Source organism: Haemaphysalis longicornis, unplaced genomic scaffold (genome assembly GCF_048455015.1).
Source record: "Haemaphysalis longicornis isolate Haplotype H1 unplaced genomic scaffold, Haemaphysalis longicornis Haplotype H1 scaffold_2, whole genome shotgun sequence".
NCBI classification, from domain to species: domain Eukaryota; kingdom Metazoa; phylum Arthropoda; class Arachnida; order Ixodida; family Ixodidae; genus Haemaphysalis; species Haemaphysalis longicornis.
The window spans coordinates 14,721,143-14,746,224 of NW_027526295.1; the positions used below are offsets into that span (position 1 = coordinate 14,721,143).

At 49.1% G+C, this 25,082-nt stretch overlaps 1 protein-coding gene across 6 annotated transcripts in view; it reads left to right on the forward strand.

Moving 5' to 3' along the window:
• The window catches only part of LOC144168766 (DNA-dependent protein kinase catalytic subunit-like), a 477,503-nt gene that overhangs the window by 24,423 nt on the left and 427,998 nt on the right, over window positions 1-25,082 (forward strand). For all 6 annotated transcript variants that reach the window (XM_077697734.1, XM_077697729.1, XM_077697730.1 and 3 more), the window contains exons 9-14: window positions 11,349-11,506; window positions 15,057-15,113; window positions 15,187-15,279; window positions 17,438-17,520; window positions 20,381-20,471; window positions 23,640-23,799. In XM_077697734.1, coding sequence (XP_077553860.1) covers window positions 11,349-11,506; window positions 15,057-15,113; window positions 15,187-15,279; window positions 17,438-17,520; window positions 20,381-20,471; window positions 23,640-23,799 — 642 coding nt within the window. The remainder of the gene's footprint in view (window positions 1-11,348; window positions 11,507-15,056; window positions 15,114-15,186; window positions 15,280-17,437; window positions 17,521-20,380; window positions 20,472-23,639; window positions 23,800-25,082) is intronic.

The following is a 25,082-nucleotide window of genomic DNA, read 5'->3' on the forward strand; positions in this document are numbered from 1 at the left end:
CCAAGTCCGGGGGGCCCGGCCCCTCTGACATCTGACGAGGAGATGGACGTTGGGCCGTTCCTGCCTACAACGCAGCGCAAGGAGCGGCCTCCGACGTCCAAGCCTACAGAAAGGCCCAAATAGCCCAATCCCAGAGTAACAGCCCCGAAAGAGGACACATGAACACACATACCCACTCCAGTCATACTTAAATGTAAATAAAGGGAACAGAAAACATCATCCAGTGGAACTGCAGAGGCCTCCTTAAAAAACTTGACGATGTGTATGAGATGCTGCATGCCAGTCAGCCAAGTATCATGTGTCTCCAGGAAACCCACCTCAATTCTAAACAAACAAATTTCTTGAATAGGTACATGGTATTCAGAAAGGACAGTGTTGGCTGCATCCACTCTTCAGAAGGTGTGGCCATTGTCGCCCGGAAATCCTTAGCCTGCCACCCTGTCACTCTGAACACTGTCCTTGAGGCTGTAGCAATCCGTACGATAATATTTAATAGGTTGATAACGGTATGCTCCATTTACATCTCCTGATTTTGCACTTCTGAGCTCTGATTTCGAGGCTGGTTGACCAGCTACCCGAGCCTCACGTCCTCACAGGCGACCTTAATGCGCACAACTCTCTTTGGGGCTCCTCCAGAACGGATGCCCGAGGTCGCTTGATAGAGAAGTTTCTTGCATCCTCTGGAGCATGCCTTTTCAACAAAAAACAGCCTAACTTAGGACACAATACATACTCACATCTTGACTTGGCTATTGGCTGCGCAGTTCTCTTTCCTGGTCTTGAGTGGGCACAGACCCATATGGTAGTGACCATTTCCCCACTTCATTAACATATGCAGTGGAATCTCGGTCATACGAATCTCAAGGGGCGGAAAAAATATTTGTATCACCCGAAAATTCGTATCGGAAAACGAGAAAAAATGGAATAGTGCCGTGCATATGACAGGCGGTGGCAACATGGCATCGGCTCTTGCCGTGAAGAAGTGCAAGTAGCTCCAGCGACCGCTTGTAACCTTTTGTTAAAATGCAGCTCAAGGTGTAAACTAAATTGCTCATGCGGGAAAGGAGCTCACAGTGTGGGAGGAAACTGTGCTATAAAATGTCATCCGCGCCAAATATCCGCAGAGGTGGCCCAGCCAGCTGCTGCGAGTGCTTCGAAATTGTCGCCATGAGGCACACGTCTCCCCATCGGCGCAAGTCATGTATAGGTGCCCCTGCCAGTGGCTATACCGCAGAACTTGCACCGGAAAGGCTTAGATTGTGTAGCGTGCCCAACCGCTGGATGTCGAGGAAGCGTGCGAGCTGCGTTTGAAGATTGGCACAATATCGTCGAAAGAACCGTAGTTGGCGAATCTCTATCCGTTGACGAAGAGTCTGCAACGGCATGGGTGAAGGAAAGTGTCGGACCTTTGTGGGAAAAATGTTCCACTGAGAACATTTTTAATGCTGACGAGACTGGGCTTTTTTTCAAATGTTGCCCAACAAAACTCTTGCGCTCAGAGGTCAGATGTGCCATGGCGGGAAGCACAGCAAACAAAGAATCACTGTGCTTCTTTGTGCCAACATGGAAGGCTCCGAGAAGCTGCCAGCGCTTGTTGTGGGCAAAAGCGCATCGCCTCGGTGTTTCAAGGGAAAGCGGAAGCTGAAAGTGCAGTATGTTTCGAACTGTAAGTCGTGGATGACGCGCGATATTTTTGCGGAATGGCTGCGGAACTGGGACGATGAGTTGCAAGAGCAGAACCGCAAGGTGTGCCCTCTCCTCAACAATTGCACAGCGCACCACACCAATGTTGTGCTACGTAATGTTGAACTTTGTTTCCTGCCACCCAACTGTACGTCAGTGATTCAGCCGCTTGACCAAGGAATCATCGTATCGTTTAAGGGGCGAGGCTACCCTTGGAGGCTGTTTTTTGTTTCTTGAGATATCTGAATGAAATTTTCAGGCTATTGTCATAGCACCAACATTAGAAAAAGTGCAAAGTTTCATCGAGTTATGGAGGTTAGTTCTCAAGTTATGACGGTATACCACGGTGGTTTGTATGGGCTTCTTATCCCTGTCCTGGAGAATTAGCCAAGCGTGCTGCGACTATGAAATTCATTATGGTTATTCCTGAATATGTACCTCAGGGCAAGACAGAGCCCTTTTTCTAAATTTTTCACCGGAAAAATTTTAGCACAGCACTAAAATTAGTGTTGCTGATCAAACATGCAAACATGATTTTGTTTTGATTTTTTACAAAATCAAGAGACAAAAATTTTCAGGAAACGGGCTTCTCTTGCCCTCGGAAATTTATTATGGAACAGAATAAAGAAAACGGGATGCAAATCTGACAAGCACTTCTTGAGATATCACTGGGATAAGCAGTCACAACAGGAAAAAAGTTCATTTTGAGAAAACTGCCTTCAAAGTTTGTGTACACATCTTCACTTCTAGAAGGACCCCGTAGCATAGCTAGAGGGGTCTTGGCACACTGTCTTCCTCTTCTGTTGCTTTTCCATCTTCTCCTGCTTTCGTTTGCTGGCCTTGTTCATGTACAGGGCGTCTTTTTCAGCAGCTCGCTGGAGGGCTAGATGGCCTGGTGTCATGAGCTCCACAGACGCGGATATTTCTCGAGTAGCCCTGTAGCAGCCCGCATTGTACCTCAGCACGGCTTCATGCAGTGCTGTCTCGACAGCAATCAATGAAACATGCTGCTCCATGGGCATCAGGGACCAAAGGACTATTTGCATTTGCGATAAGCGAAACTTCCCACCTTTACCTGTAATGATGGCACTCACAGGGTAGGGCTCCGTGGCTTGGAACTTCCTCTGGGTCGCCGGCATAGCACCAAGTTCGTTTTGAACAGCAGCACGTTTTCTGTTCGCTGTCTCGACCTCCTCGCGTGTCAGGAAATCTGTCTCCAAGTGAACTGTACGCGACGCGTTCCCGCTTTTCGAGGTTGATGCGAGACCGGAGACGGAGGCCGCGGCGATCGCCGAGGTCGATGCGCTCTAACGCCGGACACACTTGCAGCATCGAAGTCTTGCACAGACAGGACAGGAGATGCGTTGTTGGAAGCGCGGACACCCTCGTTAGCGATGCTCTGCGCCACCTTCTTCTTGGCCATTCGAACGAGCTTCGTGGAATGCTTCCGCGTACCGAACGCGTGTAGCGTCCTGAACTTCACTCCGCGCTTCGTGTCCGATCACGTACACGATCTGGCAGGCTACTCCGAGCTATTGAAGTACGTCAGCGACTGCAAGCACGGCAAAAAACTAAGTAGAATGAGTGTACAAGCGAACGAGAAGGTGGTAAACAGTGAGGCAGAACAACAAAGGAGCAGCGAAAAGCAGACGATGGTGCAGGGTATCTGTTGGATGCGAGCGGCGCAGGCCGCCGGCCGGGGAGAAGTGCGCGTCATCACGCGCAGCAGCCAATAGCCTTTGCACGTCAGCTCGCTTGCCCGGGCAGCGCGCACGGTCCAATCGTAGCTTCTCACACAGCACGCGGGAAACTCGAGAAAGTGCTGCAAGTCCCCCAATCACGAGGGAGCGGGCCCACAGACTGGGAAAATTTAGGGCTGGGAAAAACCGCCCCTTGATTGTAAACTTTGCTTCTTTTAAAGAGAAACAACGGGTCCTGAGTAGTGCGAAGAAACTGAGGGAACGCCCATCAGTATTTCTGAGGATTTTTCTGAGACAATGCGGCGGAAAAGAAAACATCTGTGGGAGTACGCAAAATCGCAAAGGCAGGACGGAGACAAAGTTAGACTTAGGCATGATACTTTGACCATTAACGACACAAAGTACACGTATGACGAGGTAACTGGGCAAGTAATCGCAGCTACATGACCCAACCATAGTAATGGTGCAACTAAGTGGAATCTCGGTCATACGAATCTCAAGGGGCGGCAAAAATATTCGTATCACCCGAAAATTCGTATCATCAGAAAACGAGAAAAAATGGAATAGTGCCGCGCATGTGACATGCGGCGGCAACATGGCGTCGGCTGTTGCCCTGAAGAGGTGCAAGTAGTTCGGCGACCGCTTGTAACCTTCTGTTAAAACACAGCTCAAGGTGTAAACTCAATTGCTCATGCGGGGAAGAGCCCATAAAGTGGGAGAAAACTGCGCTATAAAATATCATCCGCGCCAGATATGCGCCGCGGAGGTGGCCCAGCAAGCGGCTGCGAGCGCTTCGAAATTGCCGCCATGAGGCACACGTCTCCCCATTGGCGCAAGTCATGACTCATGAGGCTCCTCTCACTGCCGTTGGCGGCAACCAAGGCTGAGCACGGCGGGGGGTAGGGCGGCGACGCACCGCTGTGTCGATAACAACGTGCGCACGCGGCCGCTCTAGCCATCGCCACCTTTAACTAGTTAAAGGAGGCGATGCTCTAGCCCGGCCGTGGGCAGAGGTACCACCCCAGCAGAGGCTGGCGCTGCGGTGCCGGCCCGAATCGTCAACGCGAGAGTCAAAAGAACGCGTGCTCACCTTCGACGCGACGTGCGCACGCGAACCGCATGCGATTCGTGCACGTCGGCGTTGCGCGCGCATTATTTTCACGCCCGCGATGACGATTTTGCCCCGGCGACAAATGCTACCTCGCTCGGAAAATGACGCCCGACGCGCGCGGCAGTGGGAGGAGCCTGCCGACTTGTGCCAATGGCGAGGTGTGCTCTTCATGGCGGCAGTTTGAAAACGCTCCGGACAGCCCGGTGGCCCCGCCGGAGATGTTTAGGCCTAACACCCCAGCAGATATTGAATGGGCGCTTTCACTACCGGCGCGGATAATGTTTTATAGTACCGTTTTCACCTACATTATAAGCTCCTTTACCGCTCAAGCAATTTCGTTCGTGCCTTGAGCGATATTTTAGAGAGCGCTTAGAAGCGGTCGCTCGAGCTCCCGACACCACTTCGCGGCCGAAGCTGCCGCCATGTTGCCGCCGCCGGCCGCGGCGCGTGCAGGTGGTTACGCGGCAGGGTCAGCGCGCCTGTGGCGTGCGCGGCGCGTTTTCGCGAGCAGAAAACGCTCCATGCGGTTCACGCTCCATGCTTTTGTGCCCGCGCGCAACCAAGGGCGCACGGCCACACCAACACTCCCGCCTCCCGTCCACGCCGCAGTCGTCTGCTCGTGGCTCCCGTGTTCGTATCACCCGCACCAGGTGATAAATGCGTACGGATCAACCGAATTTTTTTACATTGCATACAATGCATTTTCGCCGGGGAATTTTAAAAATTCGTATCACAACGAAATTCGTATCAACCGAATTCGTATCACCGAGATTCCACTGTATTTCTTTTCTCGTCATTAACTGCAGAAGCATCAAAAATAAAGTTGATGAATTTCAAGCCTTGATCGATATGGTCAAACCATCTGTGGTTCTCGGCAGCGAATCATGGCTGAATACAGACGTCATGAACAGTGAAATATTCCCGGATTGTTATACGTGTTACAGAAAGGACCGGAATTCGTTGGGAGGCGGGGTTTTCATATTGGTAGATAGCACAATATCATCGTGTGAAGTTAATGTAGATGTAGGAACGTGCGAAGCCGTTTGGTGTCAGTTGATGCTTGACAATGGGAAAGCATTGTCGGTGTGCAGTTTTTATAGACCACCCCAGTCGTCCGCAGGTGTGCTGTCTCAGCTTGCTCAGTCAGCTGAAATGATAAAAAGCGACTGTATGGTTATTGGAGGTGATTTTAACTTACCTACTGTAGAATGGAGTCACAAGCCTTGTTCTCCTGCTGCGGCACGGTGTTCGGTTCAAGAAATGGAAAGCTTAATTGATGTGTTTTCACTACACCAACTTGTGAGAGAACCGACACGTGGGAATAACATTTTGGATTTGATTTTGACTAATACGCCTGAAATAGTCCTTTCTACTACTGTGATCCCTGGAATAAGCGACCATAGGGCAGTAATCAGTGAAATGAAATTGGGGTACGTCAAAACGGTTGGCAGTAAAGGTAGACAAGTGTATAACTACGGGAAAGCGAATGTAGATGGGATTAACGATGCCATCCGTGCGTATCTTACAGTTTTTGAAATTGAAGCTGAGTCTAAGAACGCAACACACTTGTGGTCAATGCTGAAGGAAAAATTATTGGAGCTGCACCAGCGCTATGTTCCGTCATGGGTAATGACGTCGAGACACAGTAAGAGTAAGCCATGGTTTTCTAAGAAACTTCGTTGTCTTTCGCGGAAAAAAGAAAAACTTTATCGGGCTTATAAACAACGGTCTACTGAATTTAATCTTGAGAAGCTGAAGAGAGCAACGCATGAATTCAAGTCTGTACTCCGTTCAGAGAAAGACGCCTTTTTCAGTACTACTCACAGACGGTTACAAGATAATCCGAAGGAATTCTGGAAACATGTTAAACGAAACGGAAAAGATAACTTGTCTGTACCCCCTCTTAAGATTAGCGACGGCTTTGTTTGCGACGACCTTGAAAAAGCTGAATCTTTCAATCAATACTTTTGTTCTGTTTTTTCGGCAACGAGTACGACAGATAACAACCAATTGTTACGATGCGGTACAGGCGTTATGGAAGATCTTCTAATCAGCACACGTGGGATTGAATGTTTGCTGCAGAATTTAAATGTTTCCAAAGCCGGCAGACCTGATGGCCTTTCGAACAGCATGTTAAAACTTTGTGCACAGTCGCTTGCGCCTTTCTTAAAAAATATTTATGATAAGTCGTTGCATGATTCTTGTATTCCAGAGGATTGGAAAAACGCAGGGGTTGTTCCAATCCACAAATCGGGCCCTCGTGACATTGTTTCAAATTATAGAGGAGTATCTCTAACTTGCGTTGTCTGTAAAATTCTGGAACATGTCTTATATACTAGTATTGTTGAATACATGAATGCAAACTCGTTATTCAATGTTAAACAGCATGGTTTTAGAAAAGGTTTGTCATGTGTAACTCAACTAACTGAATTTGTGTACGATCTTGCTGGGGCATTGGATGAAAGATTTTCCGTTGATTGTGTATTCTTGGACTTCAGAAAAGCTTTTGATACTGTTCCTCATTCCCTCTTAATTAAAAAATTAATAAGCTACAACATTAACCCACAGGTAATCTCTTGGATTCAGGAATATTTAAGGCTGCGAAGACAGTTCGTAATAGTTAATGGGATGAAGTCTTCTCCGGCGGAAGTTACATCCGGTGTACCTCATGTATTAGGCCCTCTGCTATTTTTGATTTTTATTAATGATATTACTGATGGTGTTTTTTCAAATATGAGACTGTTTGCGGACGACTGTGTCTTGTACAGGACTATTTACCGCACGGAGGATTCTGGTGTCTTGCAGCAAGATCTAGAACGAATTAACTTGTGGTGTGAAAAATGGAGAATGCAGTTAAACTTGGCAAAATGTGCCCATATGACATTTACCAGAAAAAAAATCACACAGATTACTTCATATAGCATAAACAATACTGTATTAACACAGGTTTTGGAATATAAATACTTAGGGGTTTTTTTTTACGCCTGACCTCACTTGGAATCGTCATGTGGATCACGTTGCAGCTCAAGCCTGCAGAGCTTTGGGATTTCTTCGCCGGAATGCTAAAAATTTTCCTCAAGTTTCAAAGGAACTTTTGTATAAATCAATCGTCAGATCTGTTATGGAGTATGCCTGCACGGTTTGGGACCCATGGACTGTTAAAAACATCTCTAAACTAGAACGAGTTCAAAACCAAGCAGCTCGTTTTGTTTCCGGAAATTACACGATGGATTTCAGTGCAACACAAACGAAGGATGCATTGGGATGGGAACTTCTAGAATGCCGCCGTAGAAGACTTCGCTTAAAATTTTTTCATTCAATCTACCATTCCAGCACCGGACTACGACGTGACCTGTACATGCTGGAACCGCATTACAAATCTAAGCGCGTAGATCATGAGTTTAAGGTCCGTGAATTCTCTTGTAAAACTGATGTGTTTAAGAGATCTTTCTTTCCTCAGACCGTTAGTGATTGGAACCGCCTACCTCGCCATGTTATCAGTGTACGTAACAATGATGCCTTCTTTACTATGTTGTAGTAGCGTTGTAAAATTACTGCCTAGCTTGCCATCTTGTCAGTGTATATAACAATGATGCCTTCTTTATATATGTGGTGGTAGCGTTGTACAATTACATGTGCATCTACGTGAGCGCGATTTGCGTGGTCTTCTTCTTGACTTTGATGTTGCCTTACCTATAATTTTCTGATCTAAGTTGTACTACCCCCCCCCCCCCCCACTGTAATGCCTCAGGCGCTGTGGGTACTGTGTAAATAACTAAATAAAAATCACGACTCGGCCACGCCTCGCCCGCCAGCAGTAATGGCGGGAAAAAAAAAAATGCACGAATCCACAAACAAAACAAGATAAAAATGGCGGCTCTACGGAAAGCGGCATGGCGGCTGCATTCGCACGAAATTTGGGCCTGTTTCGCGTTTGCTCGCTCCTCGGGAGATGCCGCGGCGGGTTATATATTCGTTTTTTGACATTTTTACAATGAATTAGGAGCTGATAATTTCAGAAAAGCTAGTTTATGACCTGTAAAACCCAATTACATGGTTTTACAAAAATCGCTTATTTCGCGATTTTCCTGTTTTCAAAGGCCGCGTCCCCCCTTAACTCTTTCGTACCGCCGGAAAATTGACTAATTTTAGGGGTCCAAGAAAACATTTTTTTTCCTGCTAAAAAATTGGTTAGGCACCAATTGCAGGAGCACAAAATGCAGATTATTTAACGGAATTTCCAATAATACCAGTTTTTTAAAGGTTTTTATATATCGTAGCTGTAAAAAAATATCAAAACCAAAATTTTTCTCAAGTTGTCTAAAAAAATGATAAAAAAGGAGTTGTGTATATCAAACCACCGGTAGTAGAAAAAAAATTAGAATATACATTTTGTAGGAAAACATTTCAAAAACACGCCCTAGAAAAAATGTCGACTTGCGTGGAACAGTTTGTCAGATATAAAAAAAAATGTTAGCATGCACGGTGCTCGTGTCATGCGGTGAAGCCCAACCTCCTATTCAAAATGTGCAATTTCGGGTGGTTTTCTGGAATAAATCTGGCGGTTTGTCATTATCAGAGGCACCAATTTGCCCCCAAATAACGTAAAAACATCTTGTCAATGGCTGACTTTGCCTTTACAGCAAGCACAATATTTGGGACAAGCACGCGATGCGGAAAAAAACATGTATGAAGTTGAAAACGGAACGCCGTGGCTGACGCTTGCTGTCGTTCACGGTCAGTTATCTCTCAAAACATAAAGCTGAGCTTTATTATCATCTTCTTACTTGCAATGGTAGCCTTGCTCGCAAAAATGAGGCATGATTAGCTAGAATCGTGCCCTGCGATCTTTGGCCGAGTAGCAGTGGCGCGCTGAAAAAGGTCAGCACAACGAGCCTCCTCTATTGCAGCGCTACCTAACATTTTTCAAATGAAACAGTCCAAAAACTTATCAGAGACTCCGTCCGAATAAACATTTCAACTAAGCAGCAAAATTAGACACTCGGATATACCCTCACATGGAAACGAAACTGAACAGCTGGCAGTGAAAGGCCGGTTTGAAGCGCTGTCCTCGGCGGAACAGATATCTGGCGACTGGGTGTGACCTTTTGACTTGCATCTGAAGTTCTTATCGCAGAAATCGGGTTAGGGTGGGGGGGAAATCAGGAGCGCCGTGCTTTGTTCGAGGATCAGTCGCGGACGCTTCAGGCGCTATGGAAGGTAGCCTTGAAGTTTGGTAACTGCGTAGTAACGCTAAATATGAATTTTGCGATGCAGAAAGGAAACCGAAACTGTTGTAAACTGTTTGCGAATGGTCCTGGGGTAAGTAGAAGTACCACAGTACTTAGAACAACGTGCGCAAAGGCAATAACACTGCCTATAATCACAAAGTAGCTTTGCAACCAGGCACTAATTGACATTTTCAGCCGATTTCAGGGATTATTACTGTCAGAGCGCGAACCTGACGATGGGAAATCGTTTGCTAGTTTCCCATTCACCCCCTGATAGCAATAAACAAGCGCTGGTGCAGAGTAATTACGAGTTGCACGCATTCTTCGTTGGTAGCCGTGGCGCGCGATGACCACGCCCCTTTTCCACACCCAGGTGATTCAAAAGCGTGTCAAAAATCACATTTCCTTTGCAAAAATGAAAACAAAACTGATTTTGAAAGGCCATTTTCTGATCTAACTCCGAACAGCTTTACTTGTTCGAGAAACGCCTAGAACGCTATGAAAAGGAGCTCCCAAAAGTATCGATCAAATTGATCGATTTTGATAGGCGCGGTAGCGAAAGAGTTAAGGCAGGGTACCGCAAACGCCTGATTGATCGCATACTGCCTAATATGAATTCGCAACGACGAAGTAAAGTCGCCTTGTACAGGACATCGAGGTATTGCAAGCCGCGTGGATGAGCGTTTCCACAAACACGATTGCAAACTGCTTCCAACATGCCTTTTTAGGCGAAGGGGCTACATGCGACTCTGTTGGCGCCGAATTTGATGCCGTCGTCGCTGCGGAAGACAGTGAGGCCGAGGATGTTGAAGCTTCGTGGAAGGCGCTCAATGACGCCGGTGTCGTTGCGGACAATGAGTGATTCTATTTCGTGAATGCCGACGCTGATGCGGTGACTGTCGAAGAACCGACCGATGACAGCATCGTGGCAGATGTCGCCGGACTAGCGGACACAAGTGATGACGAAGACGCCCTGGGCGCCGATTCTCGCGCATTCACCGTGTCTACATCGTCACAGGCGCTCGCCGCTGTTGACGTGCTGCGTCGTTTTTTCGGTGCAAAGGATGACGGCGAAAATGGCATGAAGGCGGTGGCCATCGCTGAAAAAGAGGTGGTTTGCTTGCGTCGTCCGAAGCAGAACTTTTTTTCCTAAGCGCTAGTGGACAATAAAATAGCGTGAGTACTGAATAAGCCAAATATTTGCCTTGTAATCAAATTTCTTTGCATTTGAGGTCGCGTAGCGATGGGGCGAGCTGCATGGCCATCTTTTCTCCACATGCTTAAAGTGCCCCAATGGGCATACGCGGTGCTAAATGGCGATAATTGACATAATGAAGTAATTGATATAACGAAGTAATTATGACTCCCCTTTCAACTTTGTTATAGCGAGGTTCGAGTGTATCCCTGCCATGTTTGGAACTTGGCCGGTTAGGGGCGTGGAAGTGCCGCGCTTATTCTCTTCCCAAAACTTTTTTCTGTGTGGGTTCCGACTGATGTTCACTGTCCCTGCTTTGCCTGTTGTGGCCATGGCCTCCTTGCCCTGGTCGTGCTTCGCAGCACCTGCTGCAGGTGGCACTGTTTGGATGTGTTGTTTCTGCGCCTGCTTCCTTTTGCTGGTCCCAGCCGGCCTGATCCTGGTGTCGAGGCACGCGTCCCTGTTTGGGCGGCTGCTGCTGGACGAGCACCAGCCCCTGTACCGGCAGCTGTGTGGCTGGAGTTGCCATGGCAACCGGGAGATGAAGGCCCTGGGCACCGCAGCCCTGGAGGCCTTCCTGCGAGAGGTGGGCGACTGGGGCTGGGCCACTGCTGGCCGCTTGGGTGCTTGGGTCCTCTCGTAGTGCAGCTCAGGGGTGAGACAGCTGCGCATATTGCGCAGTTTTGATACAAATTCGTTTTCCTGCGCCAGGCTGCTCCGAAAGCTTGAAAATTGCAAAAATTGCGCCAAACTGCTCCGAAAGAGTATGAGAGCCAAGGATTTTAACGCTCCCGTCAATTTCAGGGGGGGAAAATGTTTACTGACGGCGTAATTTTCCAGCACCTTGAAGGTGATGCTGTTTGTAAAGGTTTAATTGATTGATCATTCAATAAAAAATTCGCATAAAATTGTCCACGGGATAGTTTTTTCGAAAGTCATAATGTCGGGTTGCACATGCCATGTTATATTGTGCGAATTTTTGAAGTTTTGCCATTTTTAAAGTTTTTTTTTTAATTTTTTTTTTAAAGTTTTCACAAACTACTTGTGCAAGTTGATTTTAAAACGGCAATTTTGGGAGCGCCGCATCTCCAGAACGACATTACTGGGCGCCGCCATCTTGGTGCGGTGAAGATTGGAAAACATGGCCACTGGGCGAAGCAGTTTCTCGTTGTTCAGGCAGAGTGCTCTCCGCCGATTTCTACCGCGGTTTTGGTTATGGGGGTGGCTGGATTTACGTTTGACCTGTTGCGGGAAGTTACGCGTCTCGAAAGACGGGGGTTCATCAAAAACAATGGGGTACCCGCGATATCGCCGTGTTTCGGCCTTGAGTGTGAGGCGCGGTGCGTGCTTGAAGTGAAATTTGTGACTCATTGCGGCGTTATAAAACGCCGAGTTATTGTTGCTATTGACAGTGAGCTTCCGAGCGGCGGGAGTGGGACGATGGACACTGCAGAAGTGGCGGCACAGGCTGCATCACTGGCAAATGTTCAAGCAGTGTCTGATAGCGGGACGGGCTATTATCGCACGCAAGTAATACTGGTTCATCTATCTGAATTGAAATTTAATGCCAAAAGGGAGGTGGCTAAACATACCAATACTCTAATTACGATCGTAGTGAACGCCCACCTTGGGGCTTGAAACGGGAGGGCTGGTGGGGTGCGACGACTGTCACCTCGCTTTGTGCAACTTTTGCCGTGGCTCTCAGTTGTGTGTAACGCCGAGTCTGGGATTACAAAAATAACAACTTCGGCATTCACGGGATAATAAAAATTTCTTAAAATTGCTTAGTTTTTCAATTCGATAGTTCCAACGGAACTCTGCGTTATCTATGCATAGAACCCAAGAATGTAAAAATGGTTTGAAAAAGGTAGTGTAGTCTGTTCCTTGTGATAACCGGGTAGAAAAAACTTTATTGAAAGGCTGTTTCAGTGTAATGTACGGTCAAAACCGATTAAAAAGCGCACTCCCCCTACCCGAGTGGCCAAAGATTTGATTTTTTAGGCTGCTAAGGTGACATAATAACTGTCGTTCTTCTGCTCCGAATCAAGGTTCTTCTGCTCCAAAATCGAAATGTCGCTGCTCCAAAAGCTGCTCCCAAATCTAGTTCAGCTGTCTCACCCCTGGCAGCTTAGCTGCACTACGAGAGGAGCTCACGGACTTTAAGTGAGAAATAGTAGCGTTGAGCAAAGTTCGAAGGACAGGAGAAGGGTTTATGGAGCTCACAAGCGGGCATGTTCTGTGCTACAGTGGACCCCCAGAGAAGAAAGAACATGCGGAGGGATTTTCAATAGCAGACTAGAAATGGCAGGGACCATGGAAGAATTCTTCAGCATTAATGAAAGACTCTCTGTCATTGTGATCAAGCTACACAAGCGATGCAGGTGAAAGGTTCACTGAAGGTGAATGAAATTTTGTTTTAACTGAAAGGTGACGCATTTCGTAGCACTGTCGGCTTTTTTTGTTCGATGAGCTTTGCTGTGGGGCTGAAAGTAAATCTAAAGTAACGCCAAATAAACCATCAGCAGGGGTGAGACAGCGTTAGAGCAAGTACTAGAAGAATAAAAATAGTTTGGACAGGTGTTCAGTGCCAATCCCAACCACGCGGAAGAAAACGTGGCACGGGTGTGGGGTATGGGCACTCAGTGAGCACTCGCAAATAATGAAGAGTACCTCTGTCACTAAAAAGAATAGTGTGCAGTGAATGTGGGATGACGTATGGAGCAGAAACTTTGCACCTAACTGAACAACTGGGAAGCAAACCTGCCAGGTTGGCCCAACAGGCTACGGAGGGAGTAATGTTCGGAGTCAACCTGGATTAGGCAGCAAGCTCGAGTAGAATATATCGGGGTTCAAATTAAGAAAAAGAAAAGGACTTGGGCTGGCCAAGTATGCAGTGGAATATAACTGGCAACAGGTGGACCGGGAAAATGGAGACTTAAATGAGAAACTCAGTGGAGGGAGGAAGTAGGAGGCCACAAATGGACTCTGGCATCACAGGACAGATGCAGGTGGAGGTCGACGGAAGAGGCCTCGGTCCTGCAGTGGACCCGAGCGGGCTGTTGCTGGTGTTGATTTCTCTTCTTTGTGGGGGAACGGCAGCCAGGGTTCGCACCGACCCTTGAAATCCTTGAATATCCCTGATTTTGAGAACATTAGTTCGAGGGTCCCTGGAACTCCTTGAAAATTTGCTGGACTGTTTCATTAAAGCATGGAGTGGTCAAATGAGCGGCCAAGCCATGGAGCTAACCTTCTCGGCAGACTCCGCCCATTCCAAGAAGGCCTCGCTTCCGTTTTCCTCTGGCCACTCCAAGTTGGTGAAGAGAGGAATAGCGGCAGCGGCCTTAAGGAACACCCTAGTAAGGTCCTGCCGGCAGAAAAAGAAAATCCAGGAAAGTTTTGTGTTGCAGGCAGAGGCAGCCATGCTATGTGGGCTAGCGGGAATGCTGCTGGGCCTGTTGCAGCAGCAGCCGTGGAAAGGGGCAGTCAGAGGACTGCACTTCTGCCGTGCCTGCGCATGGTCTTCAGTGCCCCCAGCCACCTGGCTGCTATGTGCCGCAGGGTCAACCGCTGTGAGCCTTGGCCTGTACGTTCCTGCCCTGTCAAAGGAACGTGGTTCATGACATTCCCTCGAAGTGTCTACACTGGACCAGCCTCAATGACCGGCTGCTGGAGCACGGTGCGGCAGTAAAAAGAGGAGCAGGAAGCAACTTGGCACTACACTGCAACACCCAGTGTACCACTGAAGCCAAAACTGGACCGCACAAGAGTATTGAAAAAATGCAGCAAACAGCGTGAAAGGGAAATTTTCAAGGCCTGTGTTATTAACGAGACGTGAACTGAAGTAGTGTATAAAACTGTGCTAGTTGGTACAGATTCATCTTCACAGCGCACAAATGACAGGACAAAGGGGAGGAAAACACTCCCCTTTGTCCTGGCATTTGTGCGCTGCGAAGATCAACAAGACGGGGGAGAGACGCGTCGGCAAGCCTTCCACTGATCTGCTTGCTTGCGAGATTGACTATCTTGACGTGCGCCGTTGCCGTCATGCTTTCACATGCTGCTTTGTTTCTCTTCTGTGTGTGCTTATATTCCGGTGGCGTTGTGACTGTGACTGTGCTGTGCTTGTTTCCTCTCAGGTTGCAGCTGCGCTTGCCGATGGTGAGGGGAGGGACGACTGCCTGGACATTTTCGAGGTACTCATTGGCAGGCTTTTCAAACCGGGGGGCTGCTGCTGTGTGGCATCATGGCTGGCTGGTACCGTTGCAGTTCTTCATCCGGGAGTTCCAGGCGACCCTGCGGTCAGGGACCAACACTTACAACCTGGCCGCTGCCCTCAAGGGATACGGCCTCCTGGCTTTGGTGAGTGACGGGGACCGGTGGTCATGCTGGGCGGCGGGTTTCTTCAATGGATGGAGCGAGATGTTTCGCCCGTTGACGACAGCGATGCGTGGTTTTCTAGTTTGTAATCACTACTCTGTCTTGATTTGTAACTGAGCACCGTGTGCAATAGTGGACGTTGCTTCTGCAGAAAACCAAGTTGTCGTATGAAATGCGCAGGCCATGCTTGGTATTTTTGGGGCCATTTCATGGGGACTTTTCTCAGCAGAAATCTGTTCAAAATTTCTATTGCACCCTTCTTGCACCACTGGGGAGGTTGGCTGTGATGACACACCCACAGCTCCGTGGTGCGGAATTTATTGGCTGCTTTGTTTAATGAATGCTGCGGGCCATAAATGGCCTAAGCAGGACGGGGGGTCCTTTGCAGGCAATGCAGAAGCACCAAGTCACGCAAATAGTAAGTAATACAGTTTGCCTTAGATTCAGCCTAATGAATGGGGCTCACATGTCTGGCTTTGCTCCAGCGTGCCCGTGGGGAAAAAGCATAAGCACATTGGCTTTTGCTCGATACCGTGGTGTCGGCAATTTCAGGTGGCAAGGTCATCGCATGTGGGCATTCTCGGGGCTGTCAAGTGCTGGGAAGGGGAGGTCCCGTCCAGCGTCAGTGAAGGGGCTGGCTGGGAGGTAGAGAAGTGAGGGGCAGAAGCCGTAGCGAAACAGCCGCTCTGGAGGAGGCCTCTGAGCAAGGGCGACAGACGGTAGAGTGTTCTGGACCCGCCCCGCTTGTGCTGCCGCTGTGTGGGCTTTGTCCCACGTCGCTGTGGGGGATGAGGAAGGCTGACAGAGGACGCCACATTTTAGCAGGCTGTAGCAGCTCGAAAGGCCGCTCGTCGCAGCCGTCGTCGACAGGAAGTGGCTATGGATTCACTGCACCATTTTACCATTGCAATTATTTAAAGTTTCTCCAAATTTACGAACCATGCTGCAGCAGAAGTTGGCTCTGCTGCACAGTGCGTGAACTTGTAAGCTTCACTGCATGGCTCGCCCCACGGAGTTGGCTGTTTTTCACGGTGCCAGAGCTGGACAAAAGAGCGTGAAACATGCAAACCCCGCATGGAGTAGGCCAGCTGAAGTGGATCGCTGCTTGGGCAAAAAGTCCTCTCTCAATACAGTTAGCAATGCAGTTGTGGCTGGTTGGCTTGCAGCAAGTTGATACCAGCCTACCCTTTTTTTAATGACTGGGGGGACCAGTCAGGTACACTTTTTGCACTCCTAGCATGTTGAGGAGCTGCATTTCTCCGTGGCAGCATGTGGCAAGTTTTTGTTCCGCTGCTTGTCCATCTTGTCTTCTATTTTAAGTGTGGGACACTTTGGGGAACCGGCTTGTCGTCGGGGCTCGTCTGGCGTCACACAGCCAAAGAGGAGAGGCTTTGCAGTGGCCACCGCTTGCCCTGGTCGGGATGGAACCTGGGTCCCTGGCGTTACGGTTCGTGGATGTCGATCCCATTGCGCCACTGAGACGCATGTTCCTCGTACACATGTTCCTTCACACGGGCATATCAGTACGCAGTAATCTAAGATAAGGGAAAATCGTGAATTGGCACATTAATTGCCCCAAATTAGTGAAAACTCAGTCAAGCGTCTCTTTATAGGTCTTTTCAGGGGCTGCGGGGCCTGAACGACTGTTTTCTGTATCAATGCCAGGCTGATACTGAAACTGGTCAAGAGAGGGCTCAACAGCCCCTCTTTGCGGGCTCTGCACTTGCCTTCATGTTAAGTGAAGTGCTCTAATTTCCTTAATTTTGTGTACCACGCTCTTATCGAGCACTGTGTACTATATTAACACTCAAATGTGTCAAGTCCCGACTGCCGAAGTTACCTTTTTTTTTTTGTAGCCAGACTTTTGGTGCGCAATGCGTACTAAAGCAAAGATATTATTCGAAAATGTTTGCACGAGCAACTGGTTTCTGCATTCACAAATATTACGAGTACAGGCCTGCCTGAGTCCCTCGCCAGCCACAATGGGGCCAGGATTGGCTGCGTGAACAGGTGTGGAGCGGCACACTTTCCGTGTGGGCCGTCGGACGATGTTGTCCTGCGGGTGGACTGGCCATGGGCCACTGTGGGGGGGAGAGTGCAGTGGGGACGCGCTTGTGACGTCACTCTGCCTCCATTGCAGCCGTGCCAGCGGTACCTGAAGGAGGCCGATGTTTTGTTCATGCTCGGCGATGTCCTGCTGCGATCGGAGCACGTGTTCCAGAGGCAAGTCCCAGCAGCCCATGTGGTTTCTTCTCCTCTCCGTTGGGGGCGCTTTTGAGGGAAGCGAGCGAGTGCATGCCTCTGCCAGCCAGCGCTGGGTGCCTTCTCCTTGCCATGCGAGGCCGTCCCGTCGTGTTATTGTGGCCGTAATTGTAGGCCTGCCTTTGAAATGAACACCAAGCAAATGATGGCAACCTTCTACACTGTGTAATAGGGATGTCGTACGAAGGGACTGGGGGGAAGGGGGTAAATGCGGCTGCTGTAGGGGCGAACATATCCACACATTCCCCACCCCGCAGCCATACGCACTCGGCGAACGTGCTGTGTGAGTGCGGGCTGCTGCCGAGCCTTTTGTTAACCTAGACAAAGGTAAGAGGCGACAGGGCAGAACACAGGGTGTCTACCAACCTGGAAAATAAAAAACCTGGGATTCTCAGGGGAAACTTGTGAAATTTGGGCTTATATCAGGGCAAATTAGCTGTAATTTTTAAAGGAAGCGAAATTGATGGTAATGCTGGCTCAACTAACAGCAAGTCAAAAGTGGGCAGCCCTTGGGAGCCGTCGCTGATGGCATCGTCTGAAGTCGCCAGTCCCAGTGAGAGCTATACCGCTGTCACACGGGCACTTTCCATCGCGATTGAAGTGAATCATGACCGAGTTTTCGAGCGCGCTCGACGCGCTGCCGCTGCTACACGGCACGTTTCAATCGCAATTGAGAAGTTGCACGGGTTGCGCTCGTGTACGCCAGATGGCGCTAACAATGTACTCGCGGCCGGCGTCTGGTAACTTCACGCGGTCGTAAATATACGTAACTATGTAAATATTACCTCACGCTTATTTGGGTCAAGTTATTTGACACAATTTGTGGCGTTAGTTGAAGTTGTCACATTCTGTGCCGTTACTGAGCAGGGACGAGAGTATCGCCGCTTTCGTTCGATCGCGCTTGGAAGCCTCGATCGCGCTTGAGAAATCAGGATTGAGTTCGAGCGGGATTGAGCTCGATCGCGATTGAAACTGCCGTGTAGCAGGGGCCTGATCCGGATTGAGCTGGTTCCGGATCGACTCAATCGCGATTGAAAGTGCCCGTGTGACAGGGGTACTAGCTTAATACAGCTTGCAAGTCGCCCCCCTCCCGACCCCCGGTACCCTACCCTTGTGTTCTGGCGTGTTCCCCAGACTCCTGAAAGGCGGAAGAAAATGTTGCGTGCCACGAAAGCTTGTTGTGGCAGCATAGGGGAGTGTGCAAGGGCAGAGGCAGTGGTAGCTTTCAATCCTGTGCTGGAACACCTGGAACCATCTACTGTGGTTTCTAGTTAGTTGACGCACATTCCGAATCTTTGAGTTGTGAATCTGGCATAATAATAAAAAGACATTTCTCTTAAGCCCAACTTTAAAAGTTTGCAGTGGTGTTCAAAATATGTCTTAATTAAGTATCGAATATAGACATTGTACCCCATTTTAAGAGTGACTTTTAACTGCAAGCTGGCACCATATCCTGCTGCGTAGAAAGGCAGCATGTTTCGGCTGCGTAGCTTTCGCTGCGCGCCAACAGGACTTTACGTAGAGTCACCATAGCGGGGTGTATTTAAGGGGTTTCTGATTTCCAATGGGAATCCCAAATAAACTCTTCCCGCTCATCCTGCGCAGAGCTTTCATGCTAGAAGTATGGCAGTGTTTAAGGGCACCTAACGTGATCGTGTTTAAGATGCAGTTGTCCCTCATCCAAACCTCTTTGAAGCAGTGAAATACAACACTGAGGCATTGAGTGCGACCTGAGAACATGGCAGTATGGTATTACACTTTTTTTTTTCGATATTTCATTCAGTGTGAATTTTACTACCATTCGGTTGTGTTTTCTTTTTGAATGAGATAAAAGTTACTGGTTAGCATTCAAACCTTATTTTGTCATATTTCATTTCATAAGGTGCTTTTTAGAGGGTGACAGCAACTGGTGAAGTGGTGTCAGCCTGTGTTGACGTAAAACCGAGTTCTGGGTCACTCAGGGAACTTATCAAAAAGACTCGGGGAAAACCTGGAAAACTCTGGGAATTTGAAAATGTCGACTTGGTAGACACCCTAAAAGCACCCGTGGCAGCATTTGTTTATGGCAGCGTGTGAAAAAACACATTGCATACAGTCTAATCGTTGGCCATAACGGTAGCGAGGCATTAAGAAGTACTAAAGATGGAGATGGTTCGGCTCAGCGCTGGAATACCGGAGTAGCAGGGCACTGCGCATACGCAGTCTCTGAGCTTGCTAGGAAGCGTCCGCTCGTGTTGCATTCCCCAGGTGGTGTGTAGCTCGCCAGAAAGTCCACGCGCTAAGCCATCCCGAACCGAACCTCTTACCGGACCTCCTAGCATGGTCCAGGCTAGGCTAGGCTGCGAAGCCGCCGAGCAGCCAAATGCCTTGGGGGACCCAGGTGAGATTGATTGATTGTAGGGTTGTAGACGCAACGCAGGCGATGAGGCGCGCCGTAGTGGAGGGCTCCGGATTGATTGTGACCAGCTGGGGATCATCTTTAACGTGCGCCGAAATCTTGTGCACACAGGCGTTTTTGCTTTTCGCCTCCATCAGAAAAGCGGTCTTAGCCACTGAGGCACCGTGGCGGGTAGGTGAGACTAACTTCTCTCCCTTTGCGAGGATCCAGGGGAACCTGGAGGAGGTTAAGGGCCTCCCGGGGAGCCCAGCAGCTTCTCCCCAAGCGCTCACGTGACACTTGCCTCGGCCAGCATTGTAGGCCGCTATGTCCCTGGCCCCCTCACACTGGTGCACCCATGTTGCTAAAGGCGAACTGTGCAGGGGCGGCCAGCTGGTCAGGGAGGGGCCCCTCCTTCAGCCCCCCCCCGCCCCCCTTGTGCAGTGTGAGCAGCCCGGCCGTGCTGGAGGACAGCCTGCCCCTGCTGACCAGCTTCCAGGAGGCCCTGGCCAGCATCCTGCGCTGCGCCCACCAGGTGGGGAAGGGTTTGTGTGGCAGGAAAGGGAGACGTTTGAGCTTCTCAGCGGAAGCTTGTGTTTTCTTCGATACGGGACGTAATCAGCACGTGTACGTTTTGATTATTTATTTTATTCTGAACATACTGCTAGCCTCTCCATAGTGGAGGCTTTTGCGAAAATTGGGGGGTACACTGACAACGATGACATGGAACCTGTCAAAAAAAGAAAATTCATAGCACACTTCGCGTTTACAGTAATGTATTGGTGAAAGGGAAAAAAAAGATTATGTAGGAAAGCTGTGACAGTACACGATTCAACATTACATAGTATACCATTTTTGTGAGCCAAAATTCATCATAGGGTATAAAGAGGATGATGGGCAAACAATACAAGTAAACACGCTGTGATGAACTTCGAACGGTAATAACGCAGCACGTTTGCTGAGGCCAAAGGTCGCTGTGAGGCACGAGCTCTTGAGCATGCTCGGCATTTTCCCGCTCCTTGGGGGTTCTTGCCGTTTTCTTTTTTTTTTGCTAAAGGTACAGCGTGAGCCGTGGACGGTCAGTGGACGCTGCGAGGCATACACTCATGAGCGCTCAGCATTTTCTTGGTATTTTTAACACATTTTTTAACATATTATTTAACACACATTGGTATTTCAACACATGGAACGCTTCCGCGCACCGAATGCGTGTAGCGTCCTGAACTTCACTCCGCGCATCATGTCCGATCACGTACACGGTCTGGCAGGCTACTCCGAACTATTGAAGTACGTCAGCGATCGTAAGCACGGCAAAAAACCAAGTAGAATGAGCGTACAAGCGAACGAAAAGGTGGGAAACAGTGAGACAGACTAACGAAGGAGCGGCGAAAAGCAGACGATGGCGCGGGTAATCTGGTGGATGCAACCTCGCCGGCCGGGAAGAAGCGCGCGTCATCACGCGCAGCAGCCAATAGCATTCGCGCGTCAGCTCGCTTGGCCAAGAGCGCGCGCACGGTCCAATCGTAGCTTCACACACGGGACGCGGGAAACTCGAAAGTGCTGCAAGTCCCCCAATCACAAGCTTATCACGCCTCGGCCACGCCTTGGCCACCAGCAGTAACGGCGGGGAAAAAAAGCGCAAGAATTCACAAACAAAACAAGATAAAAAGAGCGTCTCTACCGAGAGCAGCATGGCGGCTACGTTCGCGCGAAATTTGGGTCCGTTTCGCGTTTGCTCGCTCCTCGGGAGATGCCGCGGCTGGCTATATATCCGTTTTTTGACATTTTTACGATGAATTAGGAGCTGATAATTTCAGAACAGCTAGTTTATGACATATACAGCCCAAATACATGGTTTTCCAAAAATCGCTTATTTCGCGATTTTTTGGTTTTCAAAGGCCGCGTCCCCCCTTAATGACCGAGTCAAACTTGCGACTTCCAACGCAGCGCACTTGCGACGCTCTGTTGCTCACAAAGATTGACACTTCATGCGCGATGTGTTCTGAATGATGTGTGAGCATCGTAAATATGGTATCGTGCAGGGATGCTGATCGTTGGGACACCGGTGATGCTGAACAGGTGTCAACATAAATACCGTGTTTACTCATGAATTGAACCCACTTTTTTTTCCAGAAAAATCGGTATGAATTAGGGGAGAGGGTTCATTATGGAGGAAAAAATTGCAACAGACCTCTTGAAAGTTGAAATTCCACACAATAAAGTTGCTAAGAGAAGCGCGGCAGAGCCTTACCATTTCCGTAAAAACACTTGGGAATGGAATTTCTTTCTTATTCTGAACATGCGGCTTCACATTCGTAGTCGGCCCACAGCGCACTGTCTTCCATGCCATCAAGGCACTCCAAAACTTTGCTCACACCCGGAAACTTCCCTTTTTCGGGCCCACAAAACACACGGCGATCCTTTCTCACCGACCAAAAACCTTGTTTTCACTAGTAGCGTACATGCACTGGGTCAACACTGAAATGCCACCCAGCCGTGCGGTTTCCATGTGCATCAACGCATGCTCCACCACCTTCAGTTTAAAACCGTCTGTGCAGCTTGTGTAGTGGCCCATCATATGGTGCGCACCAGGAGCACAAAGAGAGGTCACAACACACCTGAACAACAATACGGAGCATCATGGCGAAGTCACGGAACAGCAAGAGCAGGGGAGTGCGTAGTACGTTTAGTGCTTTGTTCGCACGCCGCCAAAACCAGCCGGAATGGCAAAGAGCAGGAAAGGAGTGCGGAGTACGCTTCGCACTTTGTTCGCACGCTGCAACGTTTTTATGGGGCAAGGTTTGTTTTGTGTGCAGCAGGTGGCGCACCACAAGTGTGCAATTTTTAAATTATGAGCCACAGCATTACCGCTCGTGTCTCCGGCTACTGTTGAGATTTCTTTTTTTTGGAATGCGTTTTTAGCATTTCTGGGTGTACTGTGGCATGATATCAAGTTACTGCAATCGTCCACGTCATCAGCAATCGTGGTGAGATAGGTAAAAACATATTCCCGCTGCATTTTTTATTCAAAGTTACAAAAAAGTAAATTCATTCCCCACACCAGCAGGCGTTCTGGTGTCCACCCTTAGGTGAGACAAACTATGCCTGTTGGTGGTCTTTCCTTTCCTTGTTTACAATAAATTCACTCATTCATTCAAGAAAAGTGGGGGGAGGGTTGATTACGCGAGTGGGTTCATTGTGCGAGTAAATACGGTATGCATGCGCTCGGTACAACTGCTCTCAACATACTCTCCACAAACCACTGCATCTGGTGCCACGTCTTGTAATGCTTCATTCCCATTCTGCAAGCCGTGTAGCATTGAACGGAGTAGAAGACATGAAAACAGGCTTCTTGTTTGGGTGGTAACCGCTTTTGCAGAGTGGCACAATTAGCATGTTGTCAATCCGTACTATCATTTTGGCTTTGTCATCTTTTTGTACAGCCACACACATCTGGTTTCGTGACAGGTGTAGTGAGAAAGGAAGTCGCTCCGCGATTTGGCGGCATGGAAGTGTGCGTGCCCAGTAGCGACACAATTAGCTCGAAACTGGTGGGAGGGGCTGCGGAATGGCTTGCATGGGCAAGCAGTCGCAGAGAGCAGTAAACGTCGCATCTAGCTGAGTGCACTTTGGTCACGCACGCGAAGCGAGAATGCGGCACCAGCCGCCGTTGGTGCGCCTTCACGGTGCACCCCCCGTGCAGGTTCCCGAGAGCCAGCTGCTGGTGGTGGAGAAGCTGTGCGTGCTGCAGGTGGAGCACTTCCCCCTGGTGGCCGCAGGGCTGCAGGCCCGCTACTGCCGCTCGCTCCTGCTGCTGCTGCTCGCCTGCCACCCGCTCGCGCCCGCCTCCTTGGCCCACGTCGGTGGGTGGCACGCTGGGGGGCTTCCCAAAGCGCCCGTCTGTGTGCGCCTAGCCGGGGCAGGCCTCCTTGTCTCAAGATCGGGGCAGTCGCAGCATCCGATGCGAGTGCCTCTTCCTTGGAGGCACTTTAGTGGAGGCTGTGTGAGAGTGCATACTGCACCCCGGCACAGAAAGGGACTGTGCATATGTATTTCTTTATTTGAACCCAGAGGCTTTGCAGAAAGAACCACAAATTTGAGGAATGTGTGGCAGTTGTTGCAGAATGGAGAGCTTGAACGCAGAGCAGGGCCAGTGATGCATGCGATGTCAGAGGAAAGGTGGCTCCAGTCCTTCTTGCAATGAAAGCGTCACTGTTCAGCAAAATGGCGCACCTACTTTAAAAATACGGAGGGGAAGTGTGACAAAGGGAGGAGAAGAGAAGGGGACATGCTCCTCGAAACACTTTTTTTTAATAATGGAGTTAGGAGGATGAAATTTTCGCATCTTGTAGAGATTGAGCTCGTGTGGTCATATATGCAATCAGATTTCGAATAGCTGCTCCAGATAAAATGTTATGCAGCATGACTTGCACAAAAATGGCTTTTTTGTGCACACTTTCTTTTATAGTAAAACTTTTTCCTGAAACTTTTAAAATAGCCTAGGTGGTTCCTTAGGATCTGCAGAGTGCACAAAACTACCTGAGAAAGCCTCATATTCATTTTCCTCACCGCGAAAAAAAAAATGACTGGTAGTGCGCCTTTTCTTGTTTTGTATATTTTTGTTTTATGACCGTCAGAAATATCTAAGGGCACAAATTGCATAATGAACGGAATTTGTGCACTCTACGTGTTATAATGAACATCTGTGCAAAATTTAATCGTGATACAACAACTTTAAGTGGGAAAAGAGAGAGAGAGAGAAAACGTCTTTATTTGTCCGGCAGATATGATGTGGCCTAACGTCGCACTGGACGGTCCCTTGCCATCGCACCTATTCGCACCCAGCCTCCGAGGAGACAGTGCTTTTGGCCGCTGACGCTCGAGGGCTTCCAACACTTGCTGGACGGCCTTACGCTGGGTGTCGTAGTCCTTGCTAACTACCGCACCGGCCAGGTGCGGTGGTAACGTCTCTGTAGTACCTTCTTTCCCGTTACAGTTTCACAGGATGTGAGCCATCGTGGCTCTGTCCTTCTCACACACCGCACATACGTCACTGGGATACACCTCCGGGCATACGTGCTTGGCTATCACTGGTGTCCAAACCGCGTGCGCTTGTAGCTGTCGCAGCGTTACCGCTTCTTGCCTG